General features: G+C 37.2%; 1 protein-coding gene across 3 annotated transcripts in view; it reads right to left on the bottom strand.

Moving 5' to 3' along the window:
• Positions 1–16,595, bottom strand: part of AKT3 (AKT serine/threonine kinase 3) — a 272,806-nt gene that overhangs the window by 108,171 nt on the left and 148,040 nt on the right. For all 3 annotated transcript variants that reach the window (XM_043924030.1, XM_043924029.1, XM_043924031.1), the window contains one exon: positions 2,555–2,666. In XM_043924030.1, the coding sequence (XP_043779965.1) occupies positions 2,555–2,655 (101 nt within the window). In that variant the 5' untranslated portion in view covers positions 2,656–2,666. The remainder of the gene's footprint in view (positions 1–2,554; positions 2,667–16,595) is intronic.

Below are 16,595 nucleotides of genomic sequence, written 5' to 3'. Positions count from 1 at the left end.
TTGTCTCTTTCTATTAACTTCAGGTTCTGTTTATTCCTTATTCTTCTATTCCTAGTTTTCTAAAAAGTAGTGTGATATTATTGGAAGAACAGCAAACTAGATATTTTAAAGCATTAAGATATGGCTTAAGTCCAGCTTTGCCAACATAAATGGAAAAATCAATCACTGTTTCAAAGGGATGTTACAATCCACTAAGAATAATATTTTCAAAGACTATGTATTGACATGGGAAAAGTTCCATTCATTCAGCCAGTCAACAAACGTTGTGTCAGATCTTCAACTACATGCTAAAGATAAAATAATAAGCAAGGAAGATATGATACTTGCTAGTCAAGAGTCTTATAATCAAGAGAGAAAAAGGCAAACAAAGATTACAGTGGAGACAAACTTGATACAGAGGACATAAGGAGATACATAAGTAGGCAGCAGGGAGTCCTACCTCATTTATAGGACTCAACCATGGGCTCAACCATGGTTATGAGTAGAGATATAAGAAAACTGAGGATCCAACATATAGCAATGCATAGGGAAGACAGAGGTATGTGGGAAAGGAGGACATATCAAATTTTATGTATACCAAAGACCTTTACACATCTGCACTGAGTCAGATGGAAAGTATATTAAAGAAAATATTATCAGACCCTAGGTCTGGTTATAGAATTAGAATTGAGTAATTTTTCATTCTTTTCTATACTTCCTAAAGTAATCAATCACACTTTATTACTTACTATTTATTGACAAAAAAGTGTTACTAAAATAATACTTCACCACATTTGAGGAAGAGGTTGTTTTTGTTTTAAATTTTAAACAAGTCTCTTAGGACCTAATTTGTTCACTTGAAAAGTAAGGCTAATAACATTTAACTTCACAAAGTTTCTGATTTGGATCAAATATGGTAACATGCGTAGAAAAATTATTTGGTGGTTGTTGGACTTAGCTCAGTATCAGAGCCACCAGATAAAAGAACATTAAGATAGAATTCGAGGACAGTAGATCAGGAGGATGACATGTGGCCCTGATGTTGGTGTGCTAGTTGCTAACATCCCTCTCTTTAGCAATGATGACAGTTAATACCAATCACACCTGATGTTTTCCCCTCACTGAGCTCAGCCCCAATCTCAGAATCCTTCTCAGCATAACATTCTGGGAAGCCACTTGCATAACGGCACACAGTTTAAAACCTTTTGCCATCACCAGCCCTAGAATTCCAAATATGACCACAATCAATTACATAATTCTTAAAATGTAGTCTGGTGACCTCTTTAATTTATATTTTGACTTTTAAGTGTTCAGTCTTCTGTTTAAAAGTATATCTTACATCACTTCTATAGGTTTTAATATCTTTGTAAGCCTGTCATTTATCTATTATACCAGAAACAGAGTAAGGGACTATAGACTGTGTGGACCACAATAAACTGTGGAAAATTCTGAAAGAGATGGGAATACCAGACCACCTGACTTGCCTCTTGAGAAACCTGTATGCAGGTCAGGAAGCAACAGTTAGAACTGGACATGGAACGACAGACTGGCTCCAAATAGGAAAAGGAGTAAGTCAAGGCTGTATATTGTCACCCTACTTATTTAACTTATATGCAGAGTACATCATGAGAAATGCTGGGCTGGAGGAAGCACAGCTGGAATCAAGATCGCCAGGAAAAATATCAATAACCTCAGACATGCATATGACACCACCCTTATGGCAGAAAGTGAAGAAGAACTAAAGAGACTCTTGATAAAAATGAAAGAGGAGAGTGAAAAAGTCGGCTTAAAGCTCAACATTCAGAAAACTAAGATCATGGCATCTGCTCCCATCATTTCATGGCAAATAGATGGGGAAATAGTAGAAACAGTGGCTGACTTTATTTTTCTGGGCTCCAAAATCACTGCAGATGGTGATTGTAGCCATGAAATTAAAAGACGCTTATTCCTTGAAAGGAAAGTTATGACCAACCTAGACAGCATATTAAAAAGCAGAGACATTACTTTGTCAACAAAGGTCTGTTTAGTCAAGGCTATGGTTTTTCCAGTAGTCATGTATGGTAGTGAGAGTTGGACTATAAAGAAAGCTGAGCACCGAAGAATTGATGCTTTTGAACTGTGGTGTTGGAGAAGACTCTTGAGAGTCCCTTGGACTGCAAGGAGATCCAACCAGTCCATCCTAAAGGAGATCAGCCCTGGGTGTTCACTGGAAGGATTGATGTTGAAGCTGAAACTCCAATACTTTAGTCACCTGATGCGAAGAGCTGACTCATCTGAGAAGACCCTGATGCTGGGAAAGATTGAGGGCAGGAGGAGAAGGGGACGACAGAGGATGAGATGGTTGTATGGCATCACTGACTCAATGGACATGAGTCTGGGTTAACTCCAGGAGCTGGTGATGGACAGGGAGGCCTGGCGTGCTGCGGTTCACGAGGTCACAGAGAGTCGAACACGGCTGAGCAACTGAACTGAACAGCATTTTACCAATATATTGACAAGTGGTCAAGTCAGATTACGCATACATCTTCAGACTGACTGCTGCTGTTTCACAAAATAGAAAAAATGAGTTTCTTACCTTTCCTCTGGAGTATCTACATGAAATGTTCTCTCTATAACAGTGGTCCACTGGAGACATCTGATAATAAATGTGTTTGGCTTTGGTCGTTCTGTTTTCATTAACTGGCATTCTAGAAATAAAATAAAATGTCTCTTTGAATATACTTATATTTAAACAAGTAAACAGTTGAGAGCTACAGAGTTCCATTCTAAACAAACCACTGCAACTTCACAGATTTCTATGGATCTCACTCAAGGTTGTTCAAAACCTGACTTCAGTATTCCTTTCTAATCCTTTGCCCATTCTGGTCACACGCCCAGCTAAATTAGACTATTAAACTCTCCCTAAATACATCTTGCTCTTTCCTGTATCTACACCATTGCTCCAGCTAATAGTGTCATTTGGAATGTTTCCTATTTATTTTACCCCTAGGCATATCCAATTGTCAAAAGAATACTTGTCCTCTAAGGTATCAAATTCTACTCCTTCCATGAAGCCTTTTATAAAAACCTGGTCTAGACTGACCATTCCCCACCCTATATTCTTATAACATTATCATTACATTCCCCACCCTATAGTCTCATTTTTTATTATTGTACCTCTCATTTTTCCCTTAGCATAGAGTATCTAATATTATAATTTTTAAGACGATATCCTTATGCCTACCTAGATTATAAGCCTTTGACAGTAAGTACCCCCTAAAACTCTAGAGTCACCTAGGGTCAATCAAAGAGTGATAAGTTCTGTCAAGGATTATCTATGAAGACTTCAAAGAAAAGGAGCATACTGTAGTGGCTAAAAGCATGGATTTTTAATACTACAGAGCCTGGATACGATCTTTTTTTCCTACCATTAACTATGCAACTGTGGACAAGTTAATTAATTTGTCTGGTCTTTAAGTATTAAATGGGGAAACAATAAGAGTACCTACATCATGAAAGTGATGTGGGGATTAACAATAAAAGTGTCAGTGGCTCAGTCATGTCCAACTCTTTGCGACCCCATGGATTATAACCCACCAGGTTCCTCTATCCATGGAATTCCTCAGGTAAGAATACTGGCGTGTAACCATTCCCTTCTCCAGGGGATCTTCCCAAGCCAAGGATCAAACCCGGGTCTCCTGCATTGGCAGGTTGGTCCTTCACCATCTGGGCCATCAGGGGATTAATAATGAGTAGATACAATAGTGTGGTGTATGACGCATACTAAGTTTTCAGTATGTTAGGTTTCACATGTTAGCTGCTATTATGTATACACCTGAGCTTCTCTGGTGACTCATATAGTAAAAAATCCGTCTGCAATGAAGGATGCCCAGGCTCGATCCCTGGGTCGGGAAGATCCCCTAACGGCTACCCACTCCAGTAGTCTGCCTAGACAATCCCATGGACAGAGAAGTCTGGTGGGCTACCATCTGGTACTGGACAACACGAGTGAACAGGATAGGGCTGTCCGCTGACACTTTTCTCTTAGAAGAGACTAATTTACCCCTAGTTGACAAACCCAGCAGTGTTTTCTCACTGCTTATCTGTTTTGTGCTAGCTTCATCATTACCAACTATCAACTACATGGGTCTTTATAGGATAAAGTCATTAATCACACTGGACCAATTCTTTACTCTTCACACTAAAAGAGAGAATTCATCAAGGGTCTCCGCTTTTTTTTTCATTCTCTTTTCTAACAAGTTTTTATGGTCTCAGCCAAATTTCTTTCCATCTAGGCTCTCTATTTTAACTATACAATCTCTATTCTAACTATACAAAGGTTATTTCTACCTGGTTGAATTACTGGAACCACACCTAAAACCCAACCTACTATCTTTCCCTCTAAATCTGTTCTTAGACCTGGCTTTCCTAATTTTTCCATCATTCAAACTGAAAACATGGTGACCTTCCTTTTTGATACTGGGAGCATATGCTCTTACTTTTCCATTGATGCTACTATAGTTGAGGCTCTCACCATCCAATGCCTAAACCTCCCCAGGTGCCATAAAACTGGATCTTCTTACTTAGAGATGTGGAAAGGTCAGATAAGTTACTAAATATAGAAACTGCATTCTGAGAGACATCTGAACTCATTCAAAATTAAACTCCTGATATCTCCCACTCTTGCTCCCGTTGCCAACCTCCTAACTATAGCTTTCTCTATCTCAGATGATGGCACCTCCAGCCTTTCAGCTGCTCAAGTCAAAAACCTTGGGATCATCTTTAAGTCCCTTCTTCTCTCACATCTCACTCTGGAAATCCTGTTGACTCTGTTTTCAAGATATATTAGTATCACTTCACACTTCCTCCACTATCTTGGAACAAGCCATCATTGTCTCTGACATGAATATTCCCAAAATCTTAGAACAGTTCTCCTCTGCTCCTCTCTGCAGAGACCTACAGTCAGAAACCTTAAAATGAACAACTGCAAAAAAAAAAAAAAAAAAAACCTGCAATGTTTTCAATTCACTGAGAACAGAAGACAAAGGCCTTTAGATGATCAGCAAAAGTCCTACGATCTGGACCTCCAACCCATTCCACCAAAGTTTCTCACCTCTCCCCCTAGTATTCTTTCAGGTCACTCTGCCAACTACCCTGCCACCCTGCACTTCCTCCACAATGCACTGCAGTCTCTGTCTTTAGGGTTTTTCATCTAGTCGTGCCTCTGCTGGGTATTCTTCCCCTCACACAACCCCCTAGCTGACTCCCCCATTTCCTTCAAGTTTTAAATCTAAAAACCTTCACAGTGAAGCCTGCCTCAACCATGATGTTCAGTGCTGAAATCTGTATCCTTTCCCCAGGACTCTCCAACCCCTCTTGCCTGCTCTACTTTTTATTTCTCATAGCATGTTTCCATCTTTGTTCATATGAGATGACTAACTTAATATATTTTTTATTTACTGTTTGTTTCTTCAACTAGAACGTAAGCTCTACTAACATATTCATAGCACCTATAACTGTGCCTAACATATAGCAGACACTCAGTAAATATTTTCCTAGTGAATGAATCCTGATAGTAATAATCCAACAAGAAGGTAATTTTGATGACACAGGAAAGAGGAGAAAATTTCTGGTGCAACTTCCTTATATAATCAGGAAGGGAAAGGATTCACTGAACAAGTACGGGGCTGCTGCAGTCAGGAGTACAGATAATTTAGTGATGGAACTGGAGAGAAGATTGGGTAAAGGAGTCCAAATGCAGACAGGGGTATATATGAAAGTAGGAGCCAGTAGAAATTATGCTCATTGCTTCCATTTTTTCAATGAATCAGGATGTAAAGACATCCTTAAGAATTAGGTTGGATGAGGATGCACTGGGGCTTTGAGAAAGATATGTAATAGCCTTCTAGAAGCAAACAGACAGGTAAATAAATACCCATGACTGCTAAATGGCATTAAGGGTCCAATGGAACTTAATGGGGCTTCCCAGGTGGCCCTAATGGTAAAGAACCCACCAGGCAATGCAGGAGATGTGGGTTCCATTTCTTGGTCAGGAAGATCTCTTGGAATTTAAAGTATCACCGGGGATCATATTTTTCCCCAGATATATTCAGCTGCATGGGTACAGATAGGGAACACAGAGGATTGGATTTAAGCAAAGCCATAATTTAACTAAGTAAGTTTGAGAATGCAGGAAAGTGCAGAAAAGAAAAGTGGCTGCCAAGAACAGTCCACAATATTCAAGTGACAGGTCAACATCTGGAGAGGAGAATATTCTACCACACTTCAGGATTTACTGCTGTGCATAAACAAATATAATTAAACAGCTGACTCCAAACTTAAAACACTTGAAACTTTAAATTACCATACTAAAACAAGTGAGCCGGTAAGTAAAAACACTTTGGGTTCTCTTATGTTAGCCATAATATGGAAACATGAACACAGCACACAATTCTCTCTACAGTGAAGAAAAACAAGCCATGAACGTTTTCAGAACACAGTGCATGTCTGAAAACATTCACTTTTTTAAAGAGGATTCTTAAAAGGGAGACGGCTAATAAGTAAACTGGTTAATCAATACTTAGAAGAATATTTTCCTTTTAGTAAAGATTCTTAACTCAAAGTAGAACAATTCAGTTTTTTTTTTTTTAAGGAAGAAATTTTAGATAGTCTAAAAAGGTATTAACTAAGTGATTATCTGTGATTGCTGAACAACTTAATACAGAGAAATAGACAAGCATTCTTAGATAAAATGTCAGGTAGCTAATTTTTATTATATCATAACCCATGATATTTTTCTTTTTTTAAAAAAATTTTTATATTAGAGTTGATTAACAATGATGTGTTAGTTACAGGCATACAGCAAAGTGATTCAGTTAGACCCATAAGTATCCATTCTTTTTCAAAATCTTTTCCCATTTAGATTATTACAGAACATTGAGCCAAGTTCCCTGTGCTATATAGTAGGTCCTTATTGGTTTGTTGTTGCTCAGTCCCTAAGCTGTGTCCAACTCTTCATGAGCCCATGAACTGCAGCACACAAGGCTTCCCTGTCCTTCATTATCTGCTGGAGTCTGCTCAAACTCATGTCCATTGTGTTGGTGATGTTATCCAACTATCTCATCTATTGTCGCTCCCATCTCTCATTCTTTCCCACCATCAGGATCTATTCCTTATTGGTTACCTATTTTAAATTCACTGTATAGAAATGCAATAGATTTCTGAGTATTAATTTTGTATCCTGAAACGTTACTGAATTAATTGATGACCTCTAGTAAAATATATTCTTGGTGGCATCTTTAGGATATTTTACGTATAGTGTCATGTTACATGCAAACAGTGACAGTTTTACTTCTTCTCCAATTTGGATTCCTTTAATATCTTTTTCTTCTCTTACTGCTGTGGTTAAAACTTCCAAAAATATGTTAATAAAAGCAGCAAGAGTGAACATCCTTGTCTTGTTCTTGATCACAGACAAAATGCTTCTAGCTTTCCACTGCTTAGTATGATGTTAGGTATGGGTTTGTCATATGTTGTCTTTATTATGTTGAGGTATCTTCCCTCTATGCCCACTTTCCAGAGTTTTTATCATAAATGAATGATCTTGTCAAAAGCTTTTTTGCATCTATTGAGATAATCATATGGATTTATTCTTCAGTTTATTGATGTAGTGTATCACACTAACTGATTTGTGGATACTGAAATACCTTTGTATCCATGGGATAAATTCCATTTGATCGTGATGTATGATGGCAACCCACTCCAGTGTTCTTGCCTGGAGAATCCCAAGGATGGGGGAGCCTGGTGGGCTGCCGTCTATGGGATCACACAGAGCTGGACACAACTGAAGTGACTTAGCAGCAGCAGCAGCATGATCCTTTTAAATGCACTGTTGGACTCAGATTGCTAGTATTTTGTTGAGGACTTCTATGTCTATGTTCATCAATGATACTGGCCGGCAATTTTCTTTTTTTGTTGTCTCTTTGTCTGGTTTTCATATCAACATGATGGTGGCCTCATAGAATGAGTTTGAGAGTGTTCCTTCCTCTGCAATTTTTTGGAAGTTTCTGAAAGATGAGTATTAACTCTTCTGATAGAGTTCGTCTGTGAGGCCATCTAGTTCTGGACTTTTGTTGGGAGTTTTCTAATCACACTTTCAATTTCCCTATTTATAATTGTTTTGTTTGCATTTTTTTTTTTTCCTGGTTCAGTCTTAGGATACTGTACATTCTAAGAATTTGTCCATTTCTTCTAGGTCTTCCATTCTGCTGGCATGTAGTTGCTTACAGTAGTCTCTCATGATCCTGTCTCATATTTTTGTGGTGTCTGCTCTAACTTCTTTTCTAATTTTATTGATTTCAGCCCTCTCCCTCCTTTTCCCAAAGAGTCTGGCTAAGGCTTTATTAATTTTACTTACCTTTTCAAAGAATCAGCTTGACCAAGTTAAACTATAAGCTGAACCTCAAATGTTCTACTTTTAGAACCACTCTGAACCACAGGTGACCAAGTTTATTCAAAGCTGTAATTATTCTGTAAACTTGAAAGCCAAATAAACAGAGGAACTGCAAGATCCCAGATAAAAAATACACATACCAAAAAAGTTTTTGGATATCACCTGTTCAGATTTTATTTCAAAGATTAGGTCTTATTTCAAGGATTTTAACCGTTTAAATGCTAACTATATTCTTTTAAAAATAATTCTACTAACATATGGTGTGGAAAACAAAGGGGTAATAATATATTCTATCTAATTATTAAATCACAAAATTAAATAATGCTAACTATGAGTTATAATGACCATAAGGAGAGTTTATCTTTAAAGCCCCATATTATAGTACTATTACAGATATTCTTTATAAGAGGGAAAAGAATATTTCTTTCTTTTATGTAAAGTTTTTATTGTCCAGGGAGCAGAAAATCATAGCACCCAGTTAAGACTCAACTCATCAACCTTAAAGAGATGTATTCATTACGCTAAGAGGAAAATAGCTTAGGTGTGGCAGGTAGGTACCATGATAGACAGCAAGATCATATACATTGAGGATATATATATTGAGATCACTATGTGCCAGGCACTGTACTCATTAGAGGTTTCTAAATATTAATTTCACCTGAAGGTCAAACCTAAGAGCTGTTATTATCCTCCACATTATAAATGAGCAGACTGAGATTGAAACTAGCTAAATAACTTGCTCACAAACACACAGCTTGTTTAGCTCGTTTTAAGTACCTGTATAAGGCTTTACCCCCAGGTCTGTCTGAAACCACATTCCATTCTTATCTGGAAAGAATACACTGTTAAGAAAACTGCCTGTAAAAAGGTTAGCAATAATCTGCAGAAGGCAGGCCTGGCTGTTCCCTCCTCTGTGCCTTCCCCATACCTTGCTAAGCTTGACTGCTCTCCCTTGCGTGACATCTTTTCTCCTACAAAGAAAACCAGGATAATCTTCACTGGAAACAATGTCTGGAGAGGGAGGTAGGCCCCAGTGTGTCTGCTCCTGGCTCTGAGCACACCATGGCGATGAGACGGTCAGGGATGAGAACTACTCTTAGTAGGATACTGGTCCTGGCATTTTTTGTTTCTCCAAGCAGGCATGTAGGGGAAAGGTGGATTCAGATGAGAAGCAGAAGGGAAAGAACATAGCCAGGAGGGCAGCAGAGGCTCCAGATCTTTTCACTGCTGGATTCTATGCACTACAATATCAATAAAGCTAGCTATAATAAAAATTTCAACTACTTATGACAAAAAAGTGATTCCCAAACTAGCACTGGTCCAGCTGCATGTTTCTAGCTGTTTGGGTCTGAATCATTTACCTATTACCCAGCATCAACAAACCATTCTCTCACATAAGGAAATAGAATAGGAAAAAAAAAAAAGAAGTTCTCACATTTTATAACATACAAAATTCTATGAAAGACGGGAATAAGACTGGGTTATTAACATTATATTCCACTCTATAAGAGGTTTTCACTTTATGATACATATATCAAATCCTGACATTTTCATTATCATAAACTTCACTGCTTTGGTTGTAACATGGAATACTACTTGTGGATTTAACTTATATTTGAAATCACAACATGTTACGGTGAACCTCTCCTAATTCGTTGTTATTTAATGAATATGGTCACCATAGACACCACCATTTACCAATAATACATTTTAGAGCCAACATTTTCCCCCATCAACATATTTCAATTTTGTTGGTCCACCATATCCTGCTTTTAATTAAACAAACGAGCACTTCAAGAGTCTTCTAGAACAACTGTTCTCTGCATATCCTCCGTATACTTGAAACTTCAGGTAAAAACACATTGTGGTCATTGTGGGAGAATGATTAAGATAATGAAAATAAAAAGAGGCATTTCCTAACAGAGTTGTAACAGTCATGCAAACATCTAATATACCATTAGGCAAGCTAGTTTTTTTTTTGGTTCTGTTGTTTGTTAGGCATACAGTAGTCATGAGAGTTCAATACTAGTTTCTCTACTTATCTGTATCTCTGAAAATGTTTATGATAAAAAGTTAAAAATAGAAACTCCTTCCAGAATAATATTAGATTCTTTTCACAAAATATGTATCAAAATGTCCAAGGAAATTGTTTTTTTAAATAAAATGTGCATTTTAATATCTAAAACAAAGACCCTTCTAGTAAATGAAATTCACTGAACATAAATTAAACTTCAGACTATTTCACTTGGGCATTGAAGTTTAAGAGAAGTGAAAGTCACTCAGTCATGTCTGACTCTCTGCGAGCCCATGGACTGCGGCCCACCAGGTTCCTCTGTTCACGGAATTCTCTAGGCCAGAATACTGGAGTGGGTAGCCATTCCCTTCTCCAGGGGATCTTCCCAGGAATTGAACCCAGGTCTCCCACACTGCAGGCGGATTCTTTACCATCTGAACCACCAGGGAAAGGTATCACTATTAGAAAAATCAATTTAGTTGTATTAACTCTAATTTACAACTTAAATACCTCAAGCTTCCATGTATCAATGTGACCATTTCTACTCATTTTCATAGTTGCTTATCAATGCATACCAGGGTGAATAAATAATAAATATACATATAGAGCAAGATGCACATGTACTAAATGCTCCTTTCCCTCCCTTTAAAAACCATTATTTACAAAAATGGTCTTTGTTACATATTCTTTAACCATTTACATAAGCTGTGGTTCCTACTGGTCTCCTGAAATCTCTTCTCATCAGATATATTTTGTTTTTCTCGTTTTCATTTCTTTGCTGCATCTGATGCTCTTGGCTCCCTACCCATAAGGTACTCCCCCAGGGTCCTGTGACACAGACTTGCCTGATTTTACCTGAAACTCTCTGACCATTCATTAATCTTCTTTCTTAGGGCCTCTTCCCTAGAACTGAGCTGCTCCCTTATGCTGAGGACTTTGTGCTACAATTTTCTTTTATGATAATTTTATCCTTAGTAAATTTAGACATTCGTTAAATAAATATTTATTGTGTGCTTACAGTATGCAACAAACCAGGCACTGAAGATAGAGCAGTGAACAAAACCAAGTCTGTATTTTTCATAAAGCTTATGTTTTACTAAAAAGATGAGTGATCAAACAATAAACATGAAAAACAATTAGTTTATAACATAATAGGTGCTAATTAGTACTGTGAAGACAAATTACACAGGGCAACAAGTCAGAAAAAAGGGAAAGTAGTACTATTTTAGAAAGATTAGTTAGAAAGGGTCTCTCTTAGTGAAATGGGCAGTCAACGCAGCTATCTGTGGGAAGAGTGATCTGGGCTGAAGGAACGCTAAGAACAAAGACCCACAGCTGGAGAGTTCAGACATGTCAGAAACTCTAAGTGCAGTGTGACCAAAGTAACTTCTGGAGTATATGAGGAGAGGAGCTCTACAAGATGCTCAGTGACCTGGTAAGGACTTTGGATGTCACTCTGGGGAGTCTCTCACATGACTCTGCCAAAATTAAGACGTGACATTTGATGTCAAGCCTGCACCTCTAGTGTCAGCCTTTCCATCAAGCTCCATTTCTTTATGGCAAAACTGGCAGCTCTCTTGAGGACCTATTATTTCTTTATTTTCAACATATCTAAATGGGTGTTTTTTCCTAATCTTCCAAACTGAAAATTAGCACAACACAATGCTTCTGTTCATTTTAATACTATATAATCTTACTAATTATCCAAGAAACACATCCTCAGTCATCTTTGATTGTCTTTCAACCCATGGCTAAGGCTACAACACTCACTGTAACAGTTCTTTTGTAATGTCTTTTGAACCATCCCTTCTTTTCATTGCTATATCCATCCAGAGAATTTACCAAAATCTGGACCCCTAATATGGTTTCCCAGATGGTCTCCCTTTCTCTGGCCTTCTCTCCTGTCTGAGTTGTCCTACATACTATCAGCCTGATTAGTCTTACTCAAACTTTTATTTAAAAAACTTCCACCACAACCACAAATAAGTCTCTGGGTCTTTGCAGCAGTATAGTAAAGTCACTCAGTCATGTCCAACTCTTTGAGACCCCATGGACTGTAGCCTGCCAGGCTCCTCCATCCATGGGATTCTCCAGGCAAGAATATTGGAGTGGGTTGCCATTTCCTTCTCCAGGGGATCTTCCCAACCCAGGGATCAAACTTGGGTCTCCCGCATTGTAGGCAGATGTTTTACCATCTGAGCCACCAGGGAAGTCCTTGCAGCAGTATAAAAATACTTAATTTATAATCTAGTTTAACTGGTAAGCCAAAGGAACAGCATATGTTGGAAGAATCAGCTCATTCATCTCTAGCAGAATTGAAACAAATTTCATCTTTGCCAATTTAAGTCAATAGGAAAACTGTTTTCCATTATACATTTCTCGAAAATTCATTCTTTTTCAATAATTAACTACTAAGTCTTTATTTTAGCATGTTATTAGCAGCTTAACCACAAGATTAAGATATTACATGTATGATTTCTCACTTAATTCTCTCGATAAAGTTCTAAAGTATTTTCATCATTTCCATTTCACAAATAAGAAAATGAAGGTTGTCTGATTTTTAAGTCACTTGTTCAAAATCATCAAGTCATTAAGGTTGTAAAGCTGAGTCTCTAAATTCAGATTTTCTAGCTCTAAATTCTTGGACCTTCTTGTATGTCACATACTGCTTTAGGAATGTTAGCTTCCTACAAGAAAGGAAGAAATGTTTTATTTTTTATTTATAACAAGACTTATTTATATTTTATTTTCAAGTTTTCTGCAATACTAAAGTGACAGAAACAGGTGACATGGAGAATACTGAAACAGTTTTCCCCCAGAGAAAACTGACCAAACTTTCACTGGAAAAAATGTCTTTCTGTCAATATTAGATTGCTGATATAAAGCTGAGAGCACATTTGAAATACTTATTGGCCCAAATGTTAAAACTAACACAAATTAACGTGTGACTAGAGTTGCTGGAATCAGAACTTGTTCAGGTTTGTCAATCTAAGTCAATCTTGTTGATTCCTTAATGATAAGATAATCTATCTGTTAGAGTATAGAGCCATGAGAAGGAAAACAACAGAAATTTAAGTTCCTAAAGTCACAGAAATCCCAAAGAATTTAGGAGGTAACAGCAGAACTGTAACTAATATAGTTTAACAAAAATATTTTAACAAAATGTCCTATGTCCATAGCACAACTGTAAAGCTCAAAGGAAACAATTCATATGAAATAATGCTATGAAGAAAGTATTATATATTTTAATTACTTTATAAGAATATCCTATAGAGAAAGAAACTTTATCAGTGTGCTTTTGGAAGCAATAACTGTTGCTGGATGGATGATTCAATTAGCATGAACTATTCTGGCATGTTTCAAAAGCATTGCCATTTTAAAACATAAAAAATGTCTAAAAATGCAACCATAGTAATAGTGCACGGGTTGGGGGTGAGGGAGAAAGACAATGACAAATTGGTCCAAAAGGACACTGAGACTTCATAGCTGGAAGACCATTGTGCTGACAATTAGTAACAGGAAGCAGAGCACAAAACAAATGAATGAAAAAAGCTGAACTTGCAATGAAAGACCTTATTATAGTGCAGAAACATTATTGTAATAAAGGGGCAATGTACTCTCCTCCATAAAACTTTCAAACAGGCACCCTTGCCTCTTTTTTCATTCTCTGCATTTCATTTTTTCATTAGCATCTGCTTGATTATGTATTATTTCCAACCGAAAAGAATGCTCCTCTATCCTTCCTAAATTCCAAGGCTTAAAGGTCCTTCCCCTCACTATGGCCTTGAGCCTCATTTAACTTTACTCAAAATATAACAAAGGTTTAAAATAACAAAGATATAGGGGAAGAAACAGAAAGGCAGTGATTCAGTATATAGCTGCAGCAAGATAAAAATAGTGTCCCTCAAGCCTAACTTGTTAAAAATGCAATGATCATATAATTCATACTAATATCCAGACGATTCTGTCTCTAAAACTCTTATGCCTTTTTTGATAGAAGAGGAAGGCTGAAATCTTCACTTATTAGAGTAAATTCTCTGCATTTAGTTTCAGTTTCCTTAAATGGGAACATCTGAAAGCTCTGAAACATATTTTCATATACTAGTTGAGAATGACAAGACTCAATCCATGACACTGACATATAATCTAGAGGAAGGAAAGCCCACACCTTCTACCTATGCTTCCTATGCTACAAAACGTTTTACCACAAGACCCCACAGCAGCCAGAGATGTTTTAGTTAAGCAGTGATGTGTAAAAAGCACTGGCCTTGACACCTGAAAGCTGTGGTTTTAGCTTTAAGTCCCAAAGTTCACCAAATGCATGACCATGGGCAATTTCTATGGGCCCAGTTTCCCCAGCTATAAAACAGAGACATTACATATCCTGCAAAACTATCATTGTGACTAATAATACACATATAAAATGCATAACACAAGGATGCTCAACAAGTGGTAAATTATTATTTGCATTAATTCTCAAAAGATTGAATGTTCCAAGAAATTATCTGTGGCTCACAGGCAAATCATTTATTTCTAGAAGACTTTGGAGGTTCTTCATGCCAACGCCTTCATATCACAAATAATAAAACACCAGGGATGGTGAAGTGACTGGCCCAATATTACATAATAAATTTCTATCAAGTAATCAGACATCTGGCTACCACCTCCATGCTTGTCCCTCTGCTAAAGCATAATTAAGTATCAAGGTTATATACAATATACCTCTCAAAAACAAGAGTCTGCTACTAACTTACTGTTAATAATACTTGACATATCACAAAGTTTCTGTGGTGCTGAATAAGCATTACTTGAAGAAGAGTTATCTCTGAACTCCATTTATGATTAAATACACTCAAGCCAGGTGTGAGAAATGCATGCTTGTTCAGTTGCTTCAGACGTGTCCGAATCTTGGCACGCCTATGCACTGTGACCCGCCAGGCTCCTTTGTCCATGGGAATTTCCAGGCAACAATACTGAAGCGGATAGCCATTTCCTTCTCCAGGGGATCTTCCTGACCCAGGGATCGAACCCCCGTTGCAGGCGGATTCTTTACCACTAAGCCACTGTGGAAGCCCCAGAAGTTATACAGTCTGGTCCAAATCATTAGTTTTCCCAAGTACTTGCTTTGAGAGTCTAGAATTTCTTAATCTCTCAAGGCCCCAGCTTCACTAGTTTTTTTTTTTTTTTTTAAGGTAATATTTATCTCATGATTTTCTTGTTATGTTGCTGTAAATAAGGCACTTTATACATAGGAGCTTACAATGTTAGTTCTCTTCCTTTTACTTCCTTAAGTCTCTATTAATTTCACATGTATTAATTGTAAGTCGGGAAGTAGATTCTTTACCAGTGAGCCACCTGGGAAGCCCAATTATAAGTAAAATAGGATTAAAGGAGCAAGTAATGGGCATATAACCATTTTTTAATTTACAATTTCGGGGGACTTTTTTTTTGACTGCAGTGCATGGCCGGTGGGATCTTAGTTCCCTGACTAGGGATTTAACTTGAGCCCTCAGCAGTGAAAGAGCGGAGTAGTCCTAACCACCGGACTGCCAGGGAATTCCCTAATTTAAAATTTTAGAAAGTAATTACAAATAAGCTTTTACTTTCTAGAAAAGAAACTAAGTTAAAAAGTAAATATTAAACATGTAAATCAGGTACGTTTTATCTATATTTAACTTAACCAAAAACAATCTATAGATTTAATTAGGCCATAAATGAGTATACACAGAAAAGTGTATAAAAAGGATTATTGTCACTCTTCAGATATGGAACAGTATCACAGAGGAAAATTAAAGGATCAGTAATAAGAGAAACCAATAGTACAAGGATCCTCAGCACCAAAGGCTACCTGAGTGTTATACACTTAGCAAAACTGTAGTTGAAAAACTGAAGTATACTGACCTAACAGTATTTAACATTAAAAATTATGCAAAACCCCATCATAGCTGCTTATCATACACAGGCTGCAGGTGGTGGTCCTCCTACCCCACGCCCACTATTCACTCCCCAGTCACACCACATCGGCTCTCTTACATAAAATAAGTCAGGTTAAAAAACAGTAAACAGATGATATGCCCCTTTCCAAGCTAAAACCTACAGTTCAAACTATTTTTAACTAAAGAAAAAATAATGACTTTAAGATGGTATTTTAAAATAGAATTATTTATTTGT

This window comes from Cervus elaphus, chromosome 14, assembly GCF_910594005.1.
Source record: "Cervus elaphus chromosome 14, mCerEla1.1, whole genome shotgun sequence".
Lineage (NCBI taxonomy): Eukaryota > Metazoa > Chordata > Mammalia > Artiodactyla > Cervidae > Cervus > Cervus elaphus.
This window is presented reverse-complemented; position numbering and strand designations above follow the sequence as displayed.